General features: G+C 34.2%; 1 protein-coding gene across 1 annotated transcript; it reads right to left on the reverse strand.

Moving 5' to 3' along the window:
* Nucleotides 1-53: 53 nt before the first annotated feature.
* On the reverse strand, nucleotides 54-12,894 carry LOC126967892 (uncharacterized). The gene is made up of 4 exons (XM_050812589.1): nucleotides 12,455-12,894; nucleotides 11,032-11,152; nucleotides 6,713-6,893; nucleotides 54-231 (listed from the first exon to the last, which is right to left on the reverse strand). The coding sequence occupies exons 1-4, from the start codon at nucleotides 12,770-12,772 to the stop codon at nucleotides 126-128; spliced, it is 726 nt and encodes a 241-aa protein (XP_050668546.1). The 5' UTR covers nucleotides 12,773-12,894; the 3' UTR covers nucleotides 54-125.
* Between the last annotated feature and the right edge of the window lie 295 nt (nucleotides 12,895-13,189).

The raw sequence follows: 13,189 nt of genomic DNA on the forward strand, positions 1-13,189 counted from the left end.
AATATTGGCTTTGTTACATAGGAGCCGTGAACTTATATCGTTCAAGGTCGCCGGCATTAAGTGTCGCCTTAATCGTAGCAGGTTTGCCGATTGCTGTTGACAGCGGCTTTGTTCAGTGTTCAGAGCTAGGTGCACTGGTAGCGATCTTCACAGTTTCCTTGTTCACCCCAAGCTGCTGCCTGTTTTATCCCGTTTGAGAGTTGTTCGTAAGGTTCCAGCTCAATGCTGTTTCTGTAACACAGTTTTTTACATGTTTACTAGCTGACCCAGCAAACGTGGTATTGCCATAGAAATTAATAAAATAAATTCAATAATTAAAATTTTTCGAGTATAAAAAATAGATGACGGCCGATTCGCAGGCCTACCAAATGATATATTATAATTTATCATACATCAATAATCATTGAATTCGATTGCCATCTTGCAACCCTTGTGCGTATTTGTGGATGTAATAGAATAATATTAAAATCGCGATAGAAAAATAGGTGTTGCTCGTAGAGTGTTGAACGTATATTTTAATGTTGTATCATAACAAAAAAAATCAGGGTTGGACTACCTGGACTACATTAAGGGGGATGAAAAATAGATGTTGTTTGATTCTCAGACCTACCCAATATGCACTCAAAATTTCATGAGAATCGCGGTCAAGCCGTTTCGGAGGAGTTTAACTACAAATACCGCGACACGAGAATTTAATATATAAGATGAAACATTTATTTCTCTATTTACTAATAATCCGACAGAACTACAAATAACTTTACATATATGCCAATTTAGGATTAAGAATAATAGTTACAAAACTTTAATAGGTATACATCAGCTGTTATTTATGCTAGTATTATAACTTACGTTTATAATAATAGTATTGAAGAGGTGTGTGTGTGTATAAGTGTAGGAGTAAGGGTGTGGGCGATTGAGTGTTTTCGTGTTTATGTTATACAATTTTATTTTCGTGTTAATTTAGTATTGAGATTTCGTGTAAAAAGCGTTGCTTAACATCGCAAAAATGCCCCTGCGTGCTCACTATTAAGCCCAGATAAGCCTACTGTCCAATATTTAGGACAGTAGAAATAAAAAAAAATATCAGAATACCCTCTTTATCTAAGATTATTTAGTCTTATGATTTGCAGTAAGAAACGTGTCAGCTTTATTAGAAAAAATAAAAAGACAGTTATTTTAACAGTTTTTACCTTATATTTTTACCTTATAAGTGTGTAATAAAAGTGCGTTGCAGACATGGCAAATGACAGGTATGTATAAAAAGTTATATTTTACTCGTGAGTTGTTTTTTTCTGTGTTAATATCTAGTTGATAACCTTAACTTTTGTACTAAATAAATATTCTAGCAAAATAATATAAATAAATTACGTATAACTTGTTACAAATACTAGCGTACTATATATAGGACAGTAGGATAATATACATGATTTTAGTACAATAATACAACTTTTTCTTTACAGACCGTTAGCTGCGCATGAAATTTTAGATGCTTTAGAAAATGTTTCTGATAATGAAGAAGATTATAGTGAACGACTGATATGTATTCTACCTCCTCCTGTTGATCCTGACTGTCTCACTGACGAAGATTCGGGTGAAGAAGATAATGTAACTTTGAATAATTTGCCACGAAACATTCTGCTTCAACCGGCTGAAGTAATGATTCAAGGGCAGATTATGGTGAGTGATACAGAAGAAGAACCTTCTGATTCTACAGGTCGAACTAAACGTAGGCGTACCTACGCATGGAGAAAACGGGACTTGGCAAAAAATCCCGTGAATCGGCCAGATGTTCAAGGCGCTTGCCAAGATAAGCGCCCAATTGAGTGGTTTGAAAACTTCTTAGATGAAGATGTTATTTCGTTGTTGGTGTCAGAGAGCAATAAATATGCTGTCAAAAAGAATTTGCCTGGAGACATAACCACTGAAGATATGAAATGTTTCATCGGCATATTGTTGGTTAGTGGTTATTCATGGCTCCCCCGTAGAAGAATGTATTGGGAAAACTCCCCTGATACAAAGAATGAATTGATCAGCTCGGCTATGACTAGGGATAGATTTGACTTTATTTTTCGCCACCTTCATGTCAATGATAATCTGGATTTGCAAGACAAATACACAAAAGTACGCCCCCTAGTTACACTTCTAAATAAAAAGTTCTTAGAGTTTTCTCCTCTTGAAGAGCATTACAGTGTAGATGAGGCCATGATCCCCTACTATGGTAGACATGGCTGCAAACAGCACATAAAAGGTAAACCTATTAGGTACGGGTTCAAAGCTTGGGTTGGTGCTACACGGTTAGGGTATGTTTTATGGATGGAACCATACCAAGGTGCTACAACTATGTGCAATCCAATATATAAAGAATTGGGGTTGGGTGCAAGCGTTGTTCTCACTTTTTGCGATGTGCTGATTTCACGTGGCTTCGACCTTCCTTACCACGTAGTTTTTGATAATTTTTTTACTGGGACGCCCTTGCTGGAAGAGATAACAAAGAAAGGCCTTCGTTGCACTGGGACAGTTCGAGAAAACATCAGTTTTCTATCTTCAGAGAGGACATCTAGTTGTCCTCTGATTACATCGAAGTTACTGAAAAAAAAGGAACGTGGTGCTGTCGATTACAGAACGACACATGACAACACGTTCATTATTGCTAAATGGCATGACAATAATATATTCAGTATTGCTTCTAATGCTGTAGGAATAAATCCTAAACAATCTGCCAAACGCTTCTCACAAAGTGAAAAGAGAAACATTGTCATAGAAGAACCACATATGGTGTCCATCTATAACAAATATATGGGAGGAGTGGATCGGTCTGATGAAAATATTTCACATTACCGAATTGGTATACGAGGTAAGAAATGGTACATGCCGTTGCTCACACACATGATTGATCTTGCCGAACATAATGCATGGCAGTTATATAAAATAAATCATGGAAAACTGGATTATCTTGGCTTTCGCAGAAGGGTAGCAATTGCTTTGATTGAATCAAACAGAAAAAATGCCAAAAGAGGGCCTAGCCGACCCTCCCATCATGAACATGCTGATAGTCGTAAAGACCAAATGAATCATCTGGTTATTCCTCAATCGAAGCAAACACACTGTCGTCAATGTCACAAAAAATGTTTGACACGTTGCAAGAAATGTGATGTTGGAGTGTGTGTCAAGTGTTTTGAAACATATCATTCATAAATAGTGTTAATCTAGTAAATTACATATAACAATGGGTAATATAATCAATAGTTATCTAATAAACTACACTTTTTGATTACATTCTGTTTTGTCATAAATGGTCTTTTATTTCCTCTTATTATCCTACTGTCCTACATATAGGACGGCTGTTTCCCTGAAAGCCTTACACTTAATTTTTTTTTCATATTTTTTTTTATGTTGCATAAGATCTAATAAACTAAATAATGTAACTTTTTTCAAAATTTTCAGAAAATTTTAGTTTCAGGCTTATCTGGGATAAGTATGTTATACGTTTTAAAATACTGTTCTGGGCATTATTGGGGGACGTGAAACAGGGCAGTGGGACGTCATTATTTAGATAATAAAATGTCTGTTATTCTTAAGCCTTTCAATTGATTTATTAGGTTTGCCTGTGGCGATCCTATGATCGCTAACAAAAATAATAGCTAACTATTATTTTTTTATTATTGACCAGATAAGTGCCCTCGCACCAGCATTGGCATCAGCTGATATTTTATTATATTATTTCAATATTCGTAGAGATCTCTTGATAAAAAAAACAAAAATGGTACCGTATATACATATATACCGTAGATATCAACGAGAATATTAAAATATAAATTAGAAAAAGAGAAATTCGCACTATTTTACGATATATTATACTAATAGTACTTTCTGACATAATTTTTTCGTTATTATGTTAATTTAAGAAAAATTTGTAATATATTTTTAGGATAAATTATGCAATATATTTTTTTCATATAAATTTACAGGTTTACGCGACGCATGTCAGTAAATCCGGCTAGCATTATTTTCGTCTAGCCCAACTATCGTCATAGTTCAGCAAATTTACGCAAATCGTCAATTAATACATTTAAACTTTCTCATCATACTATCTACTCCTGTAAGCCTTATTGGAATCCAATCTGTAGTTTTTTTAATTGACCGCGTCGAGATAGAGAGAATGACGGGACGGGAGCTTTTTTACACGGTTTTTATTAGCTTCACCTGTATGTATGTTCGTTTGTAACCGACTCATTTAAGCGTGATTTTGACCCACTTTAGCCAGATTTCGTTCAAACTTCGTAGATTTATCAAGGACCGATGACAATATCATTTTATAAAATTATTCTGTCTTTCAATTTGCAAAATTAGATTTTTGTTAATTTATATAATTTTCATCTATAGTGAATAAGGAATTGATGTTAATTTTAAATTTCAAAACAAAATTTCTATATTTTGTTCGGTTTTCTATATAAAGCATGTTTTCTTAGTTTTTTTAACTATTTGTTTAAATCGAATTCAAAAAAGGCAGAAGCAATAAAGCCGTGTATATTTTTTACAAATTGTCGTAATTTTAAAGGCTTACTTACTTCAACTCATTTTTTTTAAAGTTTAGGTGTCTTCTTAATAATATAATTTAGAAACATATTTAGAAACAGAAACATGTAAAGTTTAGCTGTCTTTGCTGCCTGTATGTAAACAATATAACTAAGAAACATATTTTGAACTTGTAACACTACTATTTATTGTAATAAAGTGAAGTTTTGAAGCAAAAATATATATATTACTTTATTGCCTTGATTTTAATTTAATATTTATCTATGACGAAAAGTTTAAACATTTTATCGATGGTTTTTTCATTTCTTTAATCAGAATTACTGTTTCCTATAATATACGTGTAAACAGACGAACCCAAAACCCTGTCATATTGTAGACGCTAGCTAGTAGGAATGATTCAAGAATTAATAACATCAGTAACTGTTACTAACATTCCAATTTGGTTAATTATATCTGTTAAACAATTCGATTATCAACATTATTTACTAACGAAATACACACAGAATTAATGTTTAAAAAAAAGAAGTATTCCTAAGAAAAAAACTTAAGAAGTTATAATGACTCAATGCTACGTCCACCAAGAACTAATTACGGTAAAAGGAACTTAACTTACGAGGGAATTCAGATTTATAATAAACTTCCAAATACTATAAAAGAAATTAAAAGTAAGTAAAAAACTTAAAGCACATATTATTATAAACAACACTATTTAATATATATATAATTATACTTCATTCTAAGTATTTTTTCATCTTAACTTTGTTTGTTAGCCACATCCAGTCCTTCTTATTCCGGATAAATATAAAATATGTTGATGTTCTTTCGTTGAGAATTTTTATGTACCTTCATTTTTTGTGATTGTTCACTTTGTTTGTTTTGCATCCTTAGTCATAGAAACCTAAAGTAATATTATATTGTATATTTATGTAAAATTCTCATGTAAGTGATTTTATGTTAAATCTTATGAGAATAAATGTCTTTAAGCCGAACATCTGAAACACGAAAGTTACTTAAATAATAATCATTAATTGTGTATGAATCAAATACAATATCTTTGATCATTCTTACGTCTTTAGAGAGGCTCTTGCTGTTAGGCAAGACATGACATCAGGCCAGGTTCATTAATTTTCATGCAAAACTTACGTCTTACACTCGCAATATCTTTTTTAAATTACGTCAATTTGTTTAGTGTGCATGCGTTGCCGAAAATAGAGGCTAACAATTCGCAATTCTATTTCGACGTGTTCAGAGCTCTAACAGTTTATCAAGACGTATAAATAATTTACGTACAATATCATTTAAATCCGAATATTACCATCTGGATGCGACGTTATGCTATAAAGATACTGGTTACACCAAGAAACTCACAAACCAAAATATAATAAAAAAATGTATTAAGTATAAGCGTACATGAGTGTTGGGACAGCTATGAGGTCACAGAATGGCTATAGAGTGCCAGCATATGCCGAGCTTGTGCATATTTGCGGCTGATGTTTAACTAGTTTTATTTTATTAATAGTAGTTGCCCGTTGCATTCGCAACTAAAGGTTTTATCTCAATAAAATGTTTGTATGAAAATAAGGGACGAGACGAGCAGGACTTTCAGCTGATGGTAATTGATAGGCCCTGCCCATTACAATGCAGTGCCGCTCAGGATTCTTGAAAAACCCCAAAAATTCTGAGCGGCACTACAACTGCGCTCGTCACCTTGAGACATAAGATGTTCAGTCTTATTTGCCTAGTAATTTCACTAGCTACGGCGCCCTTCAGACCGAAACACAGTAATGCACACATTACTGTTTCACAGCAGAAATGGGAGCCGTTGTGGTACCCATAATCTAACCGGCATCCTATGCAAAGGAGCCTCCTACTGGTGTATATAATATTCTGTGTAATAAAATGTTTAAGTAGGGATAACAGAGAGAGTTGTCATATTGAAACATGCAAGGGCAGGCCTGCCAGCCATTACATTGGCATAACGAGATCCCATTCTGCACGGACGCACACCAAGAAAGGGAGGTTATAAGTAGGATGTATGGTATATATTATTTTAATTTTTAGTATTGTTGTATTTTGTACTTAGTGGTTTTTAGCTGCAAAAAAATATTTTATTATTATTATAAATATTAGTATCTTCGACCAAAGGGATTACTGAAAAACATTGGAAGCAATTTACCCCTGAATAAGCTTAGTTCCTTGTAGCAGCAGATCAGCCCCGGAAGCGTATAGCGCTGCGTGATGTGGCTTCTGACAGGACACGCGGTATAGACATCCGAAGTCACGGGTCTGTTGACCCACCAGGTAGCTCAGGTATAGGAGGAGTTCGTCTTCAGTTATATATGATGCGTTTTTATTCTCTGAAACACGTTGGGCACTTTTTGGTTCGCGTCACCGACATGCTCATGACAGGCACACGTGATAAATAAATAATTAATAAAATAAATACATATATCATGAAAATGGTCATTGTTTGAGGCTCAATCACGCCAAACAACTGATCGTATCGACATGAAACTACCACCATTCGATGCGAAATTTATCCTAGATGGTTTATGGCTACTTATTTTTTTATTGTATTTGAATGAATGAATGAAAACTTTATTAATAACAAACACAAGCCACACAGAATAATACAACTAAAAAAGACTTAAGAGGTAAAAAAATATTTAAATACTAATAAAAAAAAACAAATGTATGCATAATATTATAGTGATTATCTTAATTTAAAAGTACTGTGTAGCAGTCATTGTTATCAAAAGGAACTGACTCAGCATCATGCTGCATTGGAATAATACCAACACAGCGCTGATTTACAGCAGCCCCAGGTGACCCATTGAGTAACTACTATTGTTAAAAAATAAATTAAGTTTTATTAAAGGTTCCATAATATTATTTTTAAAGATAATAATTTGAAATTAGGTTCTACTTGTTCAGAATATAATAGCAATTTTAGAAATATTTGCAGAAACAAACTAAAACTTCGATCCCATTATGTATTATTAATAACATATATCTTATAATGTAGGACTTATGCACACAATTTGTAAGCAGATACTTAATAATTCAAATAGACATAACGATGAGATTTGTAACTTTTTTCTGGAAAGTTCCAACAGTCTTGTATTGTTATTTGTAATAAGATGAATAAAATTTAATTTATTTCTTTTTAGAATTCGCCCAGCAAAGCGGGTGTGTAATATATTATAGTCAGACACTTTTTCGATGAGTGAAATCTTGTGAGTTCGCGTCACCGAAATACTTATAGCAGTATGTCTGTAGCTATACAGCTGCCGTATTGTGAAAAAGTAGTTCTGTGAATATCTCATAAGTGAAATTGAATGGATGTAGCGAAAAGTTCAATTTGCATTGTTGAAATAGTGTTTTTGTTTGATTAATATATTATTGAAAATAAGTTCAAAAAATGTTTTGAAAACTGATAATTTCATTAATTTAATAAATAATGAAATTACAAATACTAATAAGATTCTATTTTTTCACTTCTATCAGCAGTCTCTACAGCTGCCAATTTTATAGTGAGATTAATTGACGAGATTGCGTGGCATCTTGACACTCAATGGCACCTTTAAAATTTTGTAACATACGCTTCGTGTTATTTAACATTGAAATTAATAAAATACAAATTAATGATGATATGTGATCCCAGTGTCTTTCTTATTTCTAGTAGTATTATTCTTACAAAGTTTTACGGCATTTGTTTAAAGCATTTTAGTTCAATTGTTAGCAAAGTTTAACCGAACATGTAGCTCGTCAACGTGTGACGTTGTTTGATAATGGCTCGAGTACGCCCATTCGGGCGTAAGATTTGTCGCCGCACTTTGTGACTACGCCTGCGGTATCTAGTTGGAGCGCAGCGGAGACCAATCCTTAATATAAGTAGTGTAATTGTATCTATGTTCTTACATTAGGTTTTTGCGTAAAAGTTACATTTTTATTACAATTTTGTTTAACCCGACATTTTGTGACCTTTTCAGAGCATGTTTTCAGGGCGACTGCGGTTGACAGGGGTCGAAATAATATAATATAATGATTGGTGATGATGGAATGATTTTGAATTTCTCTCCCAATTCGATTCCATATTCAGAATGACAAAAACACCGAATGATAACCTTATTTAAGACCCAGATGAATCTTGTTTTTGCAGTGTTCATACAAAACTGCTGTAGTTTGTCCATTTATCACCGGCATTCTGGGAGATAATCCTTTAGCAATGGGATTACTCCGAAATGGACAAGACAAATGCATCGCAAAGTATTGGATTATCGTAATAGCTCTAATGGTCAGCTTTGGCACGTGGTCAGCTTAAATTAGAAAGCAATGAAATTTCATTTCTATTTCAGAGTTACAAGGTTGATTTTTTATTGGACTTGTGCAGGAGATGCAGATGTTTGTTTATCGAGCGAGAAATCGGTAGCGTTTCCGGATTATTGTTTGATTTGTAAGTGGCCTGTTGTATTGTGGCTGTAGTTGAACAAGCGTGTAAGTATTTTGGAAAGTGTTTGACGAATAGAAGTATAAACACACATGAAAAGTATTAGTAGCAATAGCAGATCTTAAAAGGTGGGGTTATTGCCATGTCACATTAACTCTTTTGTAAGTTGACAAGGTAGGTGGTCTTGTCTAAAACTGTTGGACAAGTTCATACGCGCTGCACCAGAAATGTTCATTGACTGGTTTTGGATAGACCACAACGTACTTCATTGCTTCAATGTAACACACGGAATGTGTGTTAAATTATTTAATGAAGTACCTGACTGTGTACAAAAATTACCCGATTATAAATTTACTATTGACATTAATATTTAAATTACTTGTTTATATTAATAATTGTCAATCACTGATAATATTTGCACGCTTATAATAAATCTGAGTAGCATAAACATTTTATACTGCCTTACCTGTACCTATTCAATGCAAATAAAGTTTATCTTATCTTATATAACATAAAAAGCCTTTTTATTTGCTATTATAATAAAATTATAATGAAATAAAGTAATTTTTGTTAGTATTTATTAGTTAAGGTAATATTTATTTGATTTCTTCCATAGAAATCCCCGTGCGGGTGAAGGCCTCCTCCAGGTTGTGCCATTTATCCCTATCGTGTGCCAATCCGAGCCAGTGTTTGCCTGCGGTCTCGCGTATGTCATCTGACCAGCGTTTGAGCGGACGACCTAGTTTGCGCTTTCCTCTTCCTGGTCCTTTCCACTCTGTGACCACTTTCGTCCAACGCCCATCCTCAAGTCTCGCTACATGACCGGCCCACTTCCATTTTAGTCTTCTGATATGTTGTATAGCATCTCTAACTTTGGTACGTTTCCGAATTTCTTCATTTCTGATCCTGTCTTTAAGTTTTATCCCTAGGAGACTTCTCTCCATCGCTCTTTGGCATACCGACAGTCTATTTGCGTTAGCTTCTGTTAAAGACCAGGTCTGGCTACTATAGGTTAGTGTAGGTAGAATGATAGAGTCCATGAGTCTCCGTTTGTGAACAATAGGTTAGAGGTTAGCTTAGATTTAAGAAGATTTTTCAGGGACCAGTATCGTTTCCATGCCAGCGCCATTCGTCTCTTTATTTCCTCCGAGACAATCTCTCTGAACGAAACCAGTTTGCCTAAATATATGTACTCTTCAACGTACTCTATTACTTCGCCTTCGACGCTGAGAGTAGGTTTAGTATCTTATCTTATGGAAGAATAATTTACAAAATTTTAAATTTCTGTGCAAAGCACACTTGGGTGGCCACTTAATAAAATACTTTTAAAACAAGAAGAAAGCAGAAAAATCTGACGACGCATGGAAATATCTGTATATAGTGCAGTTTTATCCTTACTAATATAATAAATGTGAATGTAAGTTTGTTTGCTTTTATGCCGGAGCTTCTGAACCGATTATGATGAAATTTGGTACACCGATAGACTTGGTAAAAGACATAGGCTACATTTTATCCCGCAAAAATCTATAGTTCCGCGGGATTTGTGAAAAACTGAAATTCACGTCGATGAGCTTAACTATACCAATAGTAGGTTAAGTGTGCCATAGCAATTTTTCACGAAATAAGATTCATATAATATGTTGGAAATGAGAGCGAAACCGGGAACCGGAACTAGAATAGGACATGAGATAATCTTCAATTCCAAACTTGCTTATTATTTTTAAGTGGTGGGCATCAGCTAGTACTTAGATATTTTACATCTAGATAGAGCCTCTTGGTGCTAGACAGCCGATGAAAACAGGCCAGATTTATTACTTTAGTTTGCGTGAGAAGCTATGTCTTACACGCGCGATTTGTGTGTCACTTTGTGTTAGTGTGCGTGCATTGCTTAATTGCTTTTTCGATGTTTTCCCAGCTGTCACAGTCTACTCTATCTATCATATTTCTATTAAATTATCAGTTTAACTTTACAGTTCCTCCAGCTTAGAGACAAAGATTCAAAGATTTAGTATCGGTGATTATATTATATTATATTATGTTCATACCATCCAAACTCCTTCCATAGTGGTGGCCCTTCCACGCCCCGGCGCCGAAGAAACCAGCGGCTAGGATGAGAGCCTTCAGTACTATCAGTATCACCAGGTTTGTTAAATTGAGGCTCAAAACCTGTGAGATTACAAAACAATAATTAATTTCAGTGTCTAAGTAAATGCTATTTACAAAACAACTTAAATATTCGTTCGCTGAAAATATTACATTTATAAGCTTTTGTAAGGAATTCGGAAAATGATGGTAAAATATTATGATGTTATTATTATTTTATGCAAAGGATATTATTTAATAAGTGGTCATAGAATGTGAGCAAATTCGATAGGTTTTCTAACAGTAGTGTATGTATGCACGCAAGAAGTTATACTTCTTTGGCGTAACAAAGCAAAAATCCTTAAAATTATTTATTCCTCCTGCAGTTCTACGTTTGCAGAAAGAACAATATTGTAAAAACTTGCAAAGATGGCTTTGACAATTAATTATTAAATAATGAATACAGCTGTATGGCCTTGAACCCTTTGCCAGTCCTAATAATGGACGAAGAAACCAAAAAAAATAACGGATGTTGCAAACGTCAGAAAATTTTAGGAACCAACTTCACCCTGTTACTTTTGTGTTACACTGATACGCGTGCATCTAAAAATTTCACTCTCATATTACTCATAAAGTGCCAAAAGAAGTATAACTTCAAAACAAGGTTTCCTCTTATTAATTTGTAAATTTACTTAAATTTAAAGAATAACAAAACAGAACGAAATGCGTGGTTAAGTTTGATTTAGGAGGGGCCCAATAATAATTTTAAAAAGAATTTTGGACCTGCTGCCACGTCTCTGACAAAATTATCAAAATTATCATCTTCTCATAAACACCATCACGTTTAATTTAAAAAACAAAAGGAAAATTGTTACTATTTCATTTACTATTAGCATTGGCAACGAGACCGACTGAAGACAAAATATAGTATCAACGAAAATCCATTTAAAAACATTGACAACACAGTAATCTTTTAGATTTTGGGATAAATAAAAGTCCTAATGTAATGACCTAAATATTTACGAGACTTCTGCAAATAGCACAATCTTTTTGTTCTGTTCTTTTTGTTAAGTGTTCCAAAATATGCATTTAAGAAAAACAAGATTTTTGCTAACAAAATAGTTTATGATACGCCGTTTGAATTAGGCCACTAAATGATTTTATAAGCGAACGTAACCAAATCATAATATTATTGAAAAATAATATCAGGTTCTAAGATAAAATATTTAACACAATGCTTACGGAAATGGTAGCTGTTCTGTTCCTAAAAGCTTATCAAGATAACACTGACTAATCATTACCGACAACATCGCTGAGTCATGCAAGAATTCGTGCAATTTACAGTTTAAGTGCGATACGAACCTGCGAAATGCAGTCAAAACCAACCTGACTGCTGCCTGTCGATCTTGCAATGAAATCCTTCGCCAAACTGGACATCACCTGACCTCCAGCGCCAGTGAGAAAACTGCCAGCCGTATCGAGAAACGACGAGCGTCCATATTGTGACGTATCGTTTAAATCCCCGTCGAATCTATCAATGCTTCTGAACGGTACCGGCGGCTCTTCTTTTGGTAGTAGGACGCTTGTGTCATAGTTTTGTTTCGGGAACATCTTCTTCGCATATTGAGGTGACGAATAGGCTCCTGAATGCTCGGGGTACGCGAATATACACGGTAATATAACCAGGAGGTACAAGGCAACCATTTCTGAGGAAGTTCTAGCAGTAAATGGCAGGTAGATTTGCGATAGGATGCGACGATTCCGTTGCACTGCGCTATTTTATCTCTTCGACAACGCTTTTGTCTTGTGCACGCTCGATGACATTTCCTAATGGCACTTCTATTGTTGCTTTTAAGTGGTAGTGAAATAATACTCTACGCAATATTTTATGTATGAGTGCCTGTCTTAAAATGGATTTCTGGAAGAAATTACAATTTATAACGATTTTAAGCTTGAACACGAATCATATATTGGATGCAACACCTTACAAACTAATTTTTAACCGACTTCAAAAAAGGAGGAGAATCTCAATTCGTCGGTTTTTTTTATGTTTGTTACGTTAAAACTTTCGACTGGATGAACCGATTTTGATAATTCTTTTTTTATTTGAAAGCTGGTGCT

Source organism: Leptidea sinapis, chromosome 14 (genome assembly GCF_905404315.1).
Source record: "Leptidea sinapis chromosome 14, ilLepSina1.1, whole genome shotgun sequence".
NCBI classification, from domain to species: Eukaryota; Metazoa; Arthropoda; class Insecta; order Lepidoptera; family Pieridae; genus Leptidea; species Leptidea sinapis.